The sequence below is a fragment of the Microcebus murinus genome, chromosome 5 (genome assembly GCF_040939455.1).
Source record: "Microcebus murinus isolate Inina chromosome 5, M.murinus_Inina_mat1.0, whole genome shotgun sequence".
In the NCBI taxonomy this organism is placed as follows: Eukaryota; Metazoa; Chordata; class Mammalia; order Primates; family Cheirogaleidae; genus Microcebus; species Microcebus murinus.
This window is the reverse complement of record NC_134108.1, coordinates 30,743,099-30,759,798: the sequence shown is the minus strand read 5'-3', so window position 1 is coordinate 30,759,798 and position 16,700 is coordinate 30,743,099. Positions and strand designations below refer to the sequence as shown.

General features: G+C 35.7%; 1 protein-coding gene across 3 annotated transcripts in view; it reads left to right on the top strand.

The window, feature by feature from the left end:
* The window catches only part of AKAP7 (A-kinase anchoring protein 7), a 127,208-nt gene that overhangs the window by 5,078 nt on the left and 105,430 nt on the right, over positions 1 to 16,700 (top strand). For all 3 annotated transcript variants that reach the window (XM_020287201.2, XM_020287202.2, XM_020287200.2), the window contains exon 3: positions 8,264 to 8,403. In XM_020287201.2, coding sequence (XP_020142790.1) covers positions 8,264 to 8,403 — 140 coding nt within the window. The remainder of the gene's footprint in view (positions 1 to 8,263; positions 8,404 to 16,700) is intronic.

Below are 16,700 nucleotides of genomic sequence, written 5' to 3'. Positions count from 1 at the left end.
AAACTAGAAACTACTAAATAGTTTTTGTGGAGTGACATTTTTATAGAAATGTACAAAAACTGGGAATTTTGTTTACCAACCCTTAAACTCTAAGATAGGTATAATAATAGTGTTTGTGCCCCAAAGGATAGTTTGTGGCTTGAATGGACTTAATTTGGTTTTCTCTTATTTTTTAGTTGCGTGGAAATTTAATCCGTCTACTTCACTTTTTTCGTACTAGATAGCGACCTTAAAATTCTCAGGTTGCTGGTCGTTGCCTGTGGTTCCTTCAGTTTTCTTTTGCATGTGGAAATTGTGAGTTAACTCTCAAGAAATTCTTGCTGATGGAAACCCTGGCAGGACAATGAGGAAAGTAGTGCTGAGAAGAACATCATGGGAAGGGGAGTCCTTTCCAGTAAGAAAACTCCTAAATTGGTTAGTTTAGTGTCTCTCAGTTGTCAACTGTTTGACCTTAAGTGTGGGTGCAGTATCATGATTAGGCAGCATGTGGTGTGGTTGGGTGAAATGGGTCTTTGCATTTTTTGGCTAGTTTTCTTTTTAAGGAGGCTTTTTACTAGAATTATATATTAGAATATTAAATGCATTAAAATATTGTATTAAATCTTAGAATATAACATATTAGAATATAAAAATATATTGGAAAAAATGCAAGTGTATGTAACAAAAAAGAAAATCTTTTAGAAATGGTAAGGAAACGGTGTAACTTATGCCACTCTTCGGCTCCATAGGTTGGATAGGTTGGACATGTTCCAGGAGAAAAATCCAGCATTAGTGAGTGGTTGAACTTGACCTACCATGTTTCCTCAAAAATAAGACCTACCCATAAAATAAGCCCTAGCAGGATTTCTAAGCATTTGTGCACTATAAGCCCTACCCTGAAAATAAGACCTAGTGATGGGTGTGGCTACGCAGCACATCTGCACAACCATGCATTTTGTTGTGGAGTGGTAAAGAAGATGAGCAGCCCTTCTTATCTGGCCCATGAGAACTCTATTGCTTGACATGAGAGACTGGGGCCAATGGTTCTAAAGGAAATAGAGTCGCAAGAAATTTAGGATGGAATTCAGGGTTTTGAGAGTTATGATGGTGTTCCGGAAGAAAACGATTTAACTATATTTGAATAAATGTAGATTGTTGTACCTTACTTAAAAAAAATAACACATCCCCTGAAAATAAGCCGCAGGGTGTCTTGTTGAGGAAAAATAAATATAAGACCCTGTCTTATTTTCGGGGAAACATGGTAGATGGGTCTCTTCTCTTTACAACTGTGGTCCCCAACCCCTGGTACCGGTACTGGTCCGTGGCCTGTTAGGAACTGGGCCACCCACAGCAGTGGGTGAGTAGCATTGCTAGCCATCCCTCCCCACCCCTGCTAAGGTCCGTGGAAAAATTGTCTTCCATGAGACTGGTCTCTGTTGCCAGAAAGGTTGGGGACTGCTGCTTTACAAGGGAAGTGTTGTGAGTCAATTGGTTAGAAACCCAGTTAACTCATCCAGAAAATGTTCGGGGTTGCTATTATAATATTCTGCATCTAAAAGTTGAATGGGTGTTTACAGTAGAGTCATTCTACTGCTAATGTGAGTAGTGTGCTTCCCACAGTGTGAATTTGTGGACAGCTTTGATTCTAGTCTCTTAAGAGAATCACAATTCTTAACTGTCAAACCATATTTAAATCAAGATTCAAAAGAAAATATTTGAGAGTTTTTATTTAGTTACATGTCTTTCCTACATGTGGAATTCAGTTCTTCTTACATTGAAATAATTATAATCCTTATTTCACCTTATATCAAATTCCAATCTTGTTAATTACTGGAGATTTTAGAGCCACGGGAAGTTACTTTGTTCTGCATTTATTAACCAATACTATTGTTATATTTTTAAAAATACTTAGACTCTTAAATATTTACAAAATAAATTGAAATTTACCTTTACCTAAAATATAATTTTCATATATTTTACCTAAAAAATATTTTTCATAGAAAAATGCTGTATGAAATAAAGATTAAATCTCCATACCAGATATCGTGATTATCCTGAGTCAATCAAAAAAGATAAATTATGTTCGATGTCCCCTCTATAATTAATTGCGGGGCATATACTGTATATTCCAAATTTTATTATGAAAGGGCTTAAGGCAAATATTTGTTTCAAATTGGTATCTTTTTTCTTTTTTTGTTAAAAATAAAACTATGAATAAAAGTCAGAACAAGTTCAATAGATACATTAATTCAATACATTTATTGAGTGTTTTCTGTACCGGGTACTATTATTTGTGCTGAAACAAGGATGTAGAAAATAAAATTCAACTAGTAAACAAATATATGGAAAATTATTCAACTACATAGGTACCAATAAATGCAAATTAAAATATGATTTTAGCTTATTTGGAACATTTTTAAAAATGACAATACTCAGTGCTTTTAATGTATCTACATTGTTTCTGACAATTCAGTTTATTGTTATAGTATTTTTAGGATGTAGTTGGTTGGGATCACCAGCGTGTTCATACATGGGATAGATCTACTCATGAGACTCCAATATAAGGACATAATCTTGTGGAAAAAAGTTTTATTCACAAATATGGGTGTCACAGTATCTTTTGAATAGTAAAAATATTGGGAAAAGAATGCAGATGTCCAAGATTAGGGAATGTTGAATATACTATATTAGTACCTCTAGGTTACATATTATACAGCTATTTAGTATTACAAATAGTATTTCTGAAAATGATGTTGTAGGGTACATTCCTATATATATGTTTGTGTGTACACATATATATGTAATGCAAAGCGAAAAAAGTAGGGCAAGAATTATATGTGCTGTTTATAATTGTATAAATATGTGATCTATCATCAAAATTCATATTGACTGTGTTAAGGGAGTCGGTTTATTTTGTTCTTTAATCCTCAAATTTGATGGATATTCTTTATTCTTCTACATAAGAATACAATTAAAATTTCATTTTATTTAATTATTTTTTTAGAGATGGGTTCTTGCTCTGTTGCCTGAGCTGGAGTGCAGTGGTATAGTCATAGCTCCCTATAACCGCTAACTCCTGACCTCAAGCGATCTTCCCGACCTGACCTCCCAAAGCACTGGGATTATAGGCCTGAACCACTGCACCTCACCCTAAAAATTTTAAGTGTAGTTAAAAAACTTGTACATTTTCACTAATTTAATTTCACCAACATTTTTGTTAAATATATTTTCTAAGTTAAATATTTATAGACACTTTCCCTTTAAGAGCAATATTTCATAATTATAAGGTTGAGTCCTTCCAGCACATTGTTAAATGCTTTATATTTTCTTAATCCTCATAGAAACTTAAAGAGGGAAATAAAATTATATTTTCAGAAAGTTTTAGTAATTTGCCAAAGATTATTGAGATAGCAAAAGAGAATGATCCCATGGAATGCAGAAGGTAATATATATTCTACTTCATATAACTGAGGAGTTCTAGGAATGTTTACTTCAAAGTTTATTTTAACTGCTTAAATAAAAAGAAAAAAATATCAAAATCTAATTCATTCTTAGCATTTTAGCTAATAGCAAGTGTGAAAACAATCAACCTATGACAACAAATGGACTACTTAATTAAATTAATTTCTCCCATAATTCATTCCTTTGTAGTTTTTGAGGAAATAAATAGAATTTGAGGAAAAATTAGATAATTTACATTAAATGACATGTGGTGCTTTACTTGAAAAGAAAAAAAAAGCATGGATCAGAGAGTTACAGCCTTTGTCAACAAGACCAGATTCATTAGAGCACATTAAAATGGCTACTGAAATCATTATGAAAATTAACAAGTAGAATAAATTGAATTTTTAAGATGGGTTTACAAGCTGTACTCCTACTTATGACTTTTTGGTTAACCAGTCAAGTTATTCTAAATAATCCAATGAAAGATCCAGGACACATAGCCAGAATTTCCCACATTTTGTTTCTGTTAGTCACTGATCTTTAGAATTTTTTTTAGTAAACTAGATGATTACCTGAATATTTTGCTCCTTATGTTTTTAGATGAAGCTAAATAAAAAGAATAACAGCAAATTGTATTTTAGAACCTACATTATGATTTCAGTGTTGGAAATAAAATGGAGTTTAGTAAGGAAAAGCAGAAGGATTTTATACTGTGGCCATACTAATAAATTTTACAAATAAAATAGATGATATGCAAGCGGGAGAAGAGATACTGGGCTTGATATGTAACAAATTAACAGAAAATCAGGACTCACTGAATTAAAAAGATAAAAAAACGCACATAATAAAGGTTAGTAAAACTGTACTATAGCAATAAATACTTCCAGAAACTTTTCCTTTTTTACCCAGCTCTTACCAGATAATTTTAAATTTTGCACTGTCTGTGATACCTAACAAAAGAAAATTTGAGATTGTCCGATTCAAAAGAAAGTTAGATAGTTATTGATAAGATTATAGAAAGCTAAATAAATCCTGTACTATATTATTTTTACCTAAATATATTCTGAGTTGGGTTTTATGCTATGTCATTCTCATGATACCAGAATTGTTAGAATCGTTTTGTGTTACGACGACTACCACCTTGAGAGACTATGATTTTCTTTTTCTGGATGTTAGCAAAATAGATTTATGGGATGTTTGAAATGGCAAAAAAATAAGTTGCTCCAGATAGGAAGACAATTTAGTGTTAAATGGATAATGTATAAAACACTTAAAATGCTGAAAGTGTCAATGGTCTTTTAAACACCATGTTAATTCGGTTCCTGTCTTTAGTATTGGAGCGTGAGTAAAATACAACAAAAATGATTATATGTCTTATGTTCACAGCAAGGAATATATTTTACATTGTCACTCAATACATACATGTATGCAAAAAACTGAAGTAAATGTTTTGCAAAGTAATAACTTACTGTCTACATGACTGCCATTCCATTCCATTCTATTTTATTCCATTCCAGGTTTTGAAAAGTACTCTTTATTATCTTCTAAGCCGATTTCATAACCCACTAGTGGGTTGATGCTTGCAGTTTGAGAAAAAAAAAAAACAACCAGATTCTAGGTTCAGGATTCTCTTGAAACCATTCCTTATTTAACTTCACCATGAAATGTCCTAATTGGTACTGATGTTAACAGTATCTTTACCACAGATTACTAGAAAACTAGAACTGGAAGAGACTCCAGAGAGAGACTATCTAGCTGTTCTTCCCTGTCTCTGTTTTTCTTTTCTTTCTTTTTTTTTTTAATGGTGTATTATAGAAGCTTTCTGGTATATGTATAGTAGAGAGAATAAGACAATGACCATCATGTATTAATTAATTCTTCCTCAGTGGGTTATTTTGAAGTAAATCCCAGACATATCACTGTATCTGTAAATAGTATGTATCTTTAAAAGATAAGGGATCTTTTTAAAAAAGTATATTCAAAATATCCTTACCATACCAAAAAAATGTTGGTAATCCCTGATGTCATCAAATATCTAGTCAATCTCTGATTGTGTCTAGTTTTAAAAATTCTAGATTATTTGAATAAGAAACCAAAGTTTGTACACTATATTTCATAGATACATCTCTTCAGTCTCTTTTCATCTATGGATATACTCCTTTTGTTCTTGTGTGTCTGCAGGTGTGTGTTTATTATTGTTGCAGAAATCAGATATTTTGATAATCTGGTCATTTAACATATTTCTCTGTCTCTTATATTCTCAGTAAACTGGTAGTTAGGTCAGGAGGCTTAAGTTTCTCAGTGTTGGCAAGCATGCTCCAAAGATAGTATTTTGAATTTCCTGTTGCGTGGCAGCAGTAGGCATATCATGTTTGCTTGTCTTGCCTTTTTGTGATGTTAAGATTATCAGTAGCTGTAGGTCTTATGACCCTAAATGTATCCATTATTAAAATTCACCATCAGCCACCACCTAATGGATCATCTATTGATGATCTTTGAGTTGATCCCTTTGTTAAGCATTTCAAAATAGTGATATCTTAACTCTATCATTTTGCATTTATTAGCTGGAAATTTCTATAAAGAATTTAACCTTAAGTAACTGTTTGATTTCCTATATGACTGTTTAGTTGTAAGGAAAGGTGGAATATGGTTGATTTTTTTTCCCCTTTATCATCAGGTTTTTAGGATGTTTCTCTAGACTTGTCCAAAGGGGACCTGTCAGTTTTTACTTTTAATTTTTCTTTTTGGTATCATTATGAACCAATGGATTTAAACATGTGATTTTCTTCATACCACTGAAGTTATTATTCTATTTGTTGCTCAAATTTTCCCATCTTTGGCCAGTGGGAGGACTTTCAAATAGACTCCAGAGACCTTCCGGCATGATCCCAGGAGTCACTGAATTTCCAGGCCTACAAGAGTACATTGTATTTCCAGACCTAGAGTCAGCTCTTTCTCCAAGCATTGGTCAGACTTTCAAGTTCTCAGATAAACAAGTTAAATAACTTGATTAAAAGATGCTTGTTGGAAAACCAGTCTTTAGGCTAGTGCCCTTTTCACCATCTGTTGCCTCTACGGATTGAAACACACAGTGCGAGTTCCTTCCCCATAGCTGTAGCCCCTCCCTTCTTCTTTTTGTATTTTTTCCACAGCATAGGTTGATAACTGCTAGATTTCTCACTATCCCAGCTTCCTGTTGCTTGAGGTTAGCCCTGTGTCCTGATTCGTACATTGAGATGTAAGGGGGCAGATGCTGGCAACATTAGAATTGATTTGCAATGTTACCTTAAAAAATGGGTGTCTTGCTTTTGAAATTTATTTTTCAATACTTAATTTTTTAAAAAACTATTCAAAACAGTTCTTCATGTTCCATACCCACAGAAGGTACAAGTGGTCTGGATGATAAAAACCAATGGATAGTTTGTAAATCATCTGTTTCTCTTTGGAGTTGCTTAAATGACCTTTAGCAGATGTAGATTTATCTCCTTAATTGTGTTTAGTTTAGGCTAATATCTCATAATAGATAATAACCATGCTTGCTTTGCACCAGGAAGTGGTTTAAATGCTTTCATGTATTAACTTGCTGAATCCTCAAAAAGACCCTATGAGGTAGCTATTATTATTCTACAATTACAGTGGGGAAACTGAAGTAAGGAGAGTTTATAGGACTTGTCTAAGATCATACAAGTAGTAAGTGAGAGAGCCAGGATTGTAAGCCAGGCACTCTGGTTCCAGACTATATTAATATTGGTTTCTGTTTCCAGAGTACTAACAGGTGGAGGTGGGCTAGAAATGTATTTATTAATAGAAGTAGATTAAAATATATTTGTTCTTCATTTTGTGGCTTCTGTATAAAATTAGTACATTTAGTTCATGTTACTACAGTCAATCCTAGGACTTTTTCTTAGGTACCTAAAATTGCAGGCAGCCCTATAACATTGATTTGATTTTTCCATATTAAAAAACTTGCATAAACCAGGCACTGCGGCTCATGCCTGTAATCCCAGCAATTTGGGAGGCTGAGGCAGGAGGATTGCTTGAGGCCAGAAGTTCAAGACAAGTCTGGGCAACCTAGTGAAACCTCATCTCTAAAAAAGAAATTGGTAGTCCCAGCTACCGGGGAGGCTAAGGGAGAAGGATTGCTTGAGCACAGGAATTCGAGGCTGCAGTGAGCTATGATTACACCACTCCATTCCAGCCTGGGCAACAGAGTGAGACCCTGTCTCAAAGAAAACAAAATAAACAAAACAAAAATAGGAATACAAATTTAACAGACAAAATTATTCTGCCAAATTGTTATGAAAGTTTCTAAAGCATTCTCTTAATTTTTTCAACAAATAGTTTGTAGTGTGACAAGGGCCACAAACCAAACTTTGAATGGCAGTGCTGCATCTGGTTATGTCCTAGAAGTCAAAAATAAATACACATACACAGCATAGATGGAATAATGGTCTTTCCTAATGTTATGAAAATTGTGACATTGAGGAGAGAAGAGTTATTAGCTATGCTGTAGATCAGGGATTAGCACACTATGGCCTGTGGGCCAAATATGGCTAACCACTTGCTTTGTAAATAAAGTTTTATCAGAACACAGGTATACCCATTCATTTATGTTTTGTCTACAGCAGAGTTGAGTGGTTGCAACAGAGACCATATGATCTGCAAAATATAAAATATTTACTATGAGTTCCTTTACAGAAGTGTTTGCTAATCTCTGCTTTAGATTTGAAAATGATAATTATGAATGATTACTACTTATATATTGCTTGCTTCCTTTTTTCTGACTATATTACCTTTGTTTAAATGTATTAGACATTGTTGTTTGACTTTTTTCCTCTAGTCACTGATGTACTTCAAATAAATTTGGAGAGAGGTAAAGAAAATGAACAAATCAAGAGTGATCAAGTGATGAAGAAGAAGAAAAAGCACAAAGATTATCAACCCAACTATTTCCTTTCCATTCCGATCACCAAGAAAGAGGTGCTATTTTTTTAAAAACTATTTTCACTATGAAGTTTTATTCCAAATTATATTTAAAGTACACTAAATGCTTTTAAGTCCACTTGCTCTCAGCTTCTAAGACTCTTTGGTGGCATTTTAGCAGGACCATACAGAGAATATTCCTGTGTAAATAATAGGAATGTATTTAAACAATAATTTTGAAAAATATTATTTAAACAATTACATCTGAACAATAATTTTGTGAAAGTCATTTGAAGAAGTGTCGTCAGATGGCACATCAAGGTCCTTTGCAAGTGTTTGTTCACTACATGAGAGAAATCCTTTAGAAACAGCAGTAACCAGCTGAGAAAAGAGGATTCTGAAATCTCGGGAAAGTAAACTGGGGTTTCTTGCTGCTTTTTCTTGTTTATGGTAGTGATTATTGCAACATAGTTTCTTTAAAAATTACTCATTGTTGTGCGGTTTAATATTGTACCATGAACTTGCTAGAAATCTATTAAATATCTGAAAAATTAATGTGGTATGAATAATAGGAAATGGGACCAGCCAATTAGCCCATACTGAGAAACCCTTGAGAGAGAAAACTACGGTATCTAATTACAACCGCTAAAGCAGTGTGGTAGGAATTAAAATGCCTCAGGAAAGAACACCTCACTTGGAAGACTGACTGTTTTTACATCTTGGCCCACTTTAGCAGCCAGATCTGAATTTCTGTTTGATTGTGGATTAGCATCTCCATGACCAGGCACATTTTCAGGTTGCTTCTCCCCTTATTTAACCAGAATGTCTCTAGGGAATGCTAATGAATTTTAAAAAATCAAACCAAATTGAAATCAAAGAAATAAATATCAAAAGAAAATCCTGTTGGGGGCATTCTAGAAAATATCTAGTTTGTGAGGCACAGTTTATCTGGGAAGAAAAGATACATGAAAAGAGAAAAATTGCCTAGCCATATAAGATTTTAGATTCGATGCAGTAAAGAATCATATTCTGATTTTACTGATAGATATTTGATTCCTTTGCCTGATTAACAACAAAATAGTCCTTAAAAGTGTTTAGGTGGCACACAGTTTAGTGTAATCTGCAATTATAAATTATATTAAAATACTTGCAAGTTGTTTGGATAGGTTTTCTTTGAAGTATAGGATCATGTATACATGAGGGGATTAGCAGAGCTCAGGGAGTGAGGGATGGTGCTGCTTCACTGAGCAGTCAGACAGAAGCCAGGTCCTAAGGAGACGGAATGTCAGACAGTTAAAGTGGCTTCCCTAAGGACACATGATTTGTGATTGGAAGAGAATCCAGGTTCTTTGTTTTGGTTGGTTTCTTAGAGATTGTTCCAGCACAGAGTCTCTCAATGTAAATGTTCCAGGAGCACTTCTAGGAGTTGCTCTCATTAGCCCTCTCATTTTATATTTCTCCCTTCACACCTCTGTTCTTTGCTCCTATGGTGGAGAATTCTGCATCACCCTCATGCCTGCCCCCACCCTCCTTGTGGCCTACTTCTGGTTCTTGACCTCTTTTATTTTTAGACAGAGTCTCACTCTGTTGCCCGGGCTAGAGTGCCATGGCGTCAGCCTAGCTCACTGCAACCTCAAACTCCTGGGCTCAAGCAATCCTCCTGCCTCAGCCTTCTGAGTTGCTGGGACTACAGGCATGCGCCACCATCCCTGGCTAATTTTTTCTATATCTTTTTAGTTGGCCAATTAATTTGTTTCTATTTTTAGTAGAGACAGGGTCTCGCTCCTGCTCAGGCTTTTTTGAACTCCTGACCTTGAACGATCCTCCTGCCTCGGCCTTGGTTTCTTACCTCTTCCAGTGACGACTGGAAGATTGGGGCGATGTACTGGTGGGGCAGGGCAGGTCAGGAAGGGGACAGAGAGGAAAGAGAAATTCTTTCGTTCTAGAGTTTAGACCACGAAGGAGTTGGGAGGAAGAGGATGAGGGAGTCCTGTCTACAGTGCTTAGTTTTCGCCTTTGTTTCTGCCTCTCCACCCCCGTGAGGCTGTGCAGATAGTGGAAAGAGTGTGGGCCTTGTAGTTCACCAGACCTTGTTAAGGGGAGTAGCAGCTGTGTCACAGGCTCTGCTGTGGGTGTAGGTCAGGTTACCTAATTTCTTTGCATTTCAGTCTCTTCAGGTGTGAAAGGAGGTAGGTGTTAATACCTACTTCAAACGATTATTTTCTAAACCCATATCTGTACATATTGCTGACTTGCCTATACAATTCAGGATTTTCCCATTGATAGTAGAATAAAGACAAACCCCTTACCATGCTCTATCAGGCTTTGTCTGTTCTGCCTTCTCCACTTCGGCCCCTACTCTCCTGCTTGAGCTCCTCCGGCTTGCCTTGGACTTGCCAGGTTCCCTCGGCCCCAGGGAAAGCCTTCTCTGGCTGGGAGTTTCTCTTCCCTCCTCTTGGTTTTGATAATGCCCAAACCTCAGCTCAAACCTCTCCACCCGTGACCACTCTGACTGGGTCAACTGTGTTTCTTTGCTCTCCCCATCCCTCCAGCTAATGGCTTCCTTAGCTTTCTGTTTGTCGTTTGTCATCCTGGCAACTTGATGCTTCCTTCTTCCCAAGGTTTTTAGAGCATTCCCAGTACCTAGGCCAATGCTTGTCCCAGAGTAGGTGCACACACACATACACACACCCCACCCCTGTCATTTCAAGGGTAAAAGTGTGTTTCTGCTTTAACAACTTATAATCAGCACATTAAAAAATAATAAATACAATGTTACAAATGCTGGCTTCATAGTATAGGTTCAATAGCAGTTATTTGTTTTCAAGGAGGTAGGGTGATTTACAATAGCGGGAAATGCAGGTTTCAAGTGACCTTGAAACATAGTTTGATGTTTCTCCCTCAAGAGACTTATTTGTAGTTAACAGCTTAGAAAGTTTATATACAAATATGGGGAGAAGATGTAGGGATTAGGCAAGCTAAGGGGATACATTTTATATCTTCTGCATGAGTACCTTTTTGTTTGTTTGTTTTAAAGTATCTAATGATAATTTTCTTTTTAAACTACTTACGAGCTTTTGTGGGAAGGCTTGGGAAAAGAAGCACCATTTATAACATTGTTTCAATGGAAGACTGTATTCCAAGTTCCAATTAAGTGACCTGCAAACAAGCTTTTGGAAGCTAGCACATTCACAATGAGTTGCTCTACTTTTGGCCTCTACTTGTTGGCATCTAGTTTTAAAGAAAAAAGTATTCGGAATTACACGAGTCTTTGATTTTAAACACGTTCTTAGAAGTTTGTAATTTGTTATTAGTGGAAAATCTTGATTTCATATTTTTAAGCAATAGAATTGGAAAATGAATCAAAATAGTGTCATAAAAATATCCTAATTGGAAGTATATGAAAGTATGTGTTTGTCTGTTAACCTGCAATTACATGTAAGTTTGAAAATAAAAGAAGAAAAAATTTTCATGGGGTTATAATAAATCCTAAATGTTTCTTAAATGGCTAGAATTGTTTAGTTATGAATTCTAGCTGGATTTACTCACATGTTAGTTTTGTGTGCTTTCTTAGATAATGTAAAGTAAATAAACATTGAAAAAATACAAGACATAGAAGCTGGTTAAAATTAGGAATATATTAACTTTTTTGGTATCTATTAAAAATATGCTAGTGGAAAAAGATTTTCTTCAGAGTTTTAAATGGCATTTTTAACATTTAATTCTGTAAAATTTCATCATTTTAGTAATGTGAAAATTCCTGGTCTTATGAAAATGTGAAAAGTAGATTAGTGCATTTAGTACATTTCTGGAAAATGTAATAGTAAAAGTGTTTGATACCATCATATATATGTTAAGCACTTGATAGATATAGAACGTTCTTTTATTTGAGAATGATATTTTTACTTTAACTCCAGTTATTGCTATATGATCAGTTTTTCAAGTTCTTTTCATGGTTGTGGACAAGCAATAAAAATGAGAATATTCAGCTTTAAAGACAAGTTAGACAGGAAATTGACATGATAATTCCAATACATTTGAATGAGGAAAGACATTTTGGAAAAATATATGTAACCGCTTGTAGAAATTCCAAAAGCAACATCAAAAGATAAGGTCAAAGGCATTCTCCTACCATGTACTAGAATGCAACTCTTTTCTCTCATGCAGAAGCATACTAACTTTGAGGCATTTTCTTTGAACTCACATATTATTTGAGTCAATTAGAGATATAGCAACAAATTGCATTATTTTTAGGCATGTGGAATATGGCCTAGTGGTGATGTTTAGCAGATGGGTGTCTGCTTTTATTCTTTAACTCAAAGAAATTACTCAATGAATGAAATATTTAAGATTTCAATAAAGTTTTTATTTTTAGAAGTTTCTTTCACTGTCATATTTAAATTTGACTTTATGGTATTAGGTTTTAAAAATGTACTTTATACAATACTGCCAATGGTTGGGGATTATGGTGACAGATAAGCTTTAATGACTTTATAGAATTTCAAACAGTGTCTGTAAAAATTAGTTTCCTTTGGCCTTTGATGACATTGGTACTTTAAAAAAATGACATACAAAGAAGACTGAAGTGTTTTTGTTTTCTTTTTAAGAATGTAACCAGGAACAGAAAACATTAACAATTTAAAGATGATATCAAGGAATACATAAATTAATTTGGAGCATCAAAGCATATATAGAAATATATTGGTTGATTATATTAACTTTGAAATTTTCATACATTTGAGGCTAATCCTGCATTATGAGTACTGTGTGGCTTCAGAGAAATAATAGTCTTAAAAGTATTTTAGTTTTTAATTTACAATTGTATAAGCTACTGGGTAATTCAAATATATTAATACTAATGGTCTAAAACTGTGATATCATGTAGGCATTATACTAAAATGGAGAATATACAAACAGATGGAATTTTGAACATTGTCCTGAATTTATATGTAATTATTACTTGAGCTTAGAATAAGGACTAAGTTATTATGAAAATGCAGATATTGTACCCATGAGGTACAAATAGCAATCCCCCTCCCCCCGAAATTGAGACAACCAAAAATGTTTCCAGGTATTGCCAAATGTCCCTGGGAGGCAAAATTACCCTGGGAGACAACCACAGATTTAATAATATTGTTAGTGTTGTAATTTTATATTAGGCAATGGTATAGAGCTTACAAAGTACTTTCAGGTACTAATGTGCTCTTTAATGTAACCCTGTTAGTTTGGCAATGCAGATTTTATTATTCCTGTTTTGCAGTTGAAGAAACCAACGCTTATTGAGACTAGGTGATTTGTACACCTCTGGTAAACCTTGGATTAAAATCCAGGATTTCTGACCTGAGTCTAGCACCTTTAATTCACATCACTCTGTAACTATAGTTCCTATCCTAAGCCACTTTCTCATCATAAATTAAACCAGAATAACCATTGTACCAGCTGAGACTTGAAGATGTAATTACATTGTTTTGAGGTCTGACATTTTGAGCATCTATGATGAACTTGACATTGGGCTAGGCCCTTTACATATGTACCTGGATTCCATTGAGCTACTCCATTATTCCTGGGAGCCAATCTCAGCATTTTATTGCACCTGGAAAAAAACTCAGGAAATTACAGTTTAAAATCATTGCAGAATGATGTGGACTTATGTATGCTAAAGGCTTTTTTAAAGATGGTGAGTGTATTCCATGGTCTTAGTTCATTTTGTGCTGCTCTAACAGAATACTTGAGACTGGGTAATTTATAAAGAACAGAAGTTTATTTCTCACAGTTCTAGAGGCTGGGAAATTCAAGATTGAGGGGCCAGCATCTGGTAAGGGGCTTCTTGCTGTGGTCAAAAAGAAAGTGAGTTAGAGAGAGCAAGAGGGGGCTGAACTTATCCTTTCATAAGGAGCCCACGCCTGAGATAATAGCCCATTCCTGTGATAGCAGCATTAACCCCTTCATGAGAGCGCTGCCCTGTGACCCAGACACCTCCCATTAGGCCCCGCCTCCAAACACCCCTGCATTGGGGATCAAGTTTCTACCATATGAACTTTGGGGGACACAATCAAAACATAGCAGATAGTATCCAGAAAGGCTTGCTGATAATCCCCTTTAAATGTCTGTTTCCTTGGTATTTCATTCCTTAAGTCAGTTCCCACATCTCTGCCCCTCTTTTTGCCTCCTCTCAAAAACAAACTCCTTGTAACTCTGTTGGCCTTCTCTCTTTCTCCATTGCTTTCTAGCTACTTCTCTTCAGCCCTCCTGAGTCTTTTCCCCTAGGTGTCCCTCGCCTCTTTTCTCATATGCACTTTATTTTTTTCTCAAGCTCGTTTGATTTTTGTGGTATATGATCTTTAAAGGATTTTTAAAAATCTGTGTTTTAATTTATTTCAATAGAGATAATACCAAGATCTACCTCATAGGATTGTTGAGGGGCTTCAAATGTAAAATACTTACTATAGTACGTAGAACCTAGTGGACACACGATAAAGGTTCGTTGCTTTGCTGCTGCTGTTGTGTAAATATTGTATTTATTATTATTATTACCGGCATTGTGGTGAGACAGTGGTGTAGAAGAAATAGACATTGTCCTCAAAGAATTATAGTTTCTTTTGTTGTTGTTGTTTTTTTTTTTTTTTTGAGACAGGATCTCACTCTGACACCCTGGCTAGAGTGCAGTGATGTGATCATAGCTCACTGTAACCTCAAGCTCCTGGGGTCAGGTGATCTTCCTGCCTCAGCCTCCTGAGTAGTGGGACTACAGGCATGTGTCACCACACCTGGATAATTTTTTATATTTTTTGTAGAGACAGGGTCTCTCTGTATTGTTCAGTCTGGTCTTGAGCTCCTGACCTCAAGTGATCCTCCTGCCTCGGCCTCCTAAAGTGTTAGGATTATAGGCATGAGCCACTATGCCTGGCCTTATAATTTCATTTTATTTATATAAAGTAGAGAAAATGGTGACCTTATAAAATCTTTGCATACCATTATGTTTGGAGCATTTTATTTATCAATCTATCGATATTTAATTGGGTGTCATAGAAGTGACATCTTGTGTTGGTAAATGTTATGTTAGGTGTCATTGTGTAACTTCCTACTGGGCAAACCATTTCTTTTGTTAATCTCTTTTACTTACAAGGCATAGAGAAAAGCTGAGGTTATTTTGGGTGATGTGCATTTATTGTAAAGGTACATGATGTTAAAGAAAAAAATATTCGTGACACCTGTTAAAGATGGTAAGGCAGATTTCATTCAAAAAGGGGCCATGGTGATAGGTACAGGGACCAAAGTGAGGCAGAGAGATTGAACTCAATTTTGACTTGAGCAAAGACAAGTGTGGATGTATGCTAAAGAGAGGGTGGGGGTCAGTAGATAGAAAATTACTTAGAGGAAACAGCAAGAATAAGGGGTTTCTGGCTAAACTGACTTGATAGGATTATCAGTGAAGGCAGGCCAGGGTGGTAAGGTCTCGAAGATGGGTGGTCAGATACAAAGGTGGTATTGACTTAGTAGAGTTCTTGCTCCAACTGGAGTCTATAATATAAGAGAGACGAGAGAGAAACCCAAGGTCTGGCCTAGTCAAACAGAGGACTCAGAGGAGCCTGAATAAAGTTTTAGTCAAAGGAGAGAGTCTTTGTCAATGAGAAGTCAGATTCCAGGACAGCATCTCATGATTTGCCCAATCACATTCCACAGATAATGGGAACATTGTTCTGGATAAAACAGCCACTTTAGTATCAGAACAGTCTGCTATGCTCATGATTCAGTGTTTTCTTATCTCTGCTTTTTTATGGGTACTGCTTCTGCTGCTACCACCCCCATTCCTTCTCTGTCACTAATTCTGCTGCATCGGGCCTTCTGTTTCCTTCGGGCTTCTATGTGCTTTCTCCTTTCTCTCTCGCTCGCGCTCGCTCTCGCTCGCTCTCGCTCTCGCTCGCTCTCGCTCTCTCTCTCTTTCAGGATTTTTTATTTCATGTTCAAACTGCTTTCCATTACACTCAAATTTAGAAGTTGACTAGAGTTGGATCTAACTGGAAGTGGAGGAGGGAGGATGCGTCATTCCTCCCCATGTTTCAGAGGAGTAGGTCCTGAGAGGGAAGGCAGGTCGGGTGTCACCTGGATGTAGGCTATGACTGTTTTCCTAAAGTATGCATTTGAACTTCTTTGCAACTCTATCTTCATGGTAATGCCCTTCCTCACATTTCTGCACAAGTGACTGTTGTCAATCCTGTTGAAATTATTGCTTAAAGGTTATGAGGAATGGGTTCTCAGACACATTCATTTGGTGACAAGTAAATATTGCTTCTAACAGAAATGGAATGTTCTTTGCTGGTTTGACCTTTCTGTGGCAAGAATAAAGCCTTTTT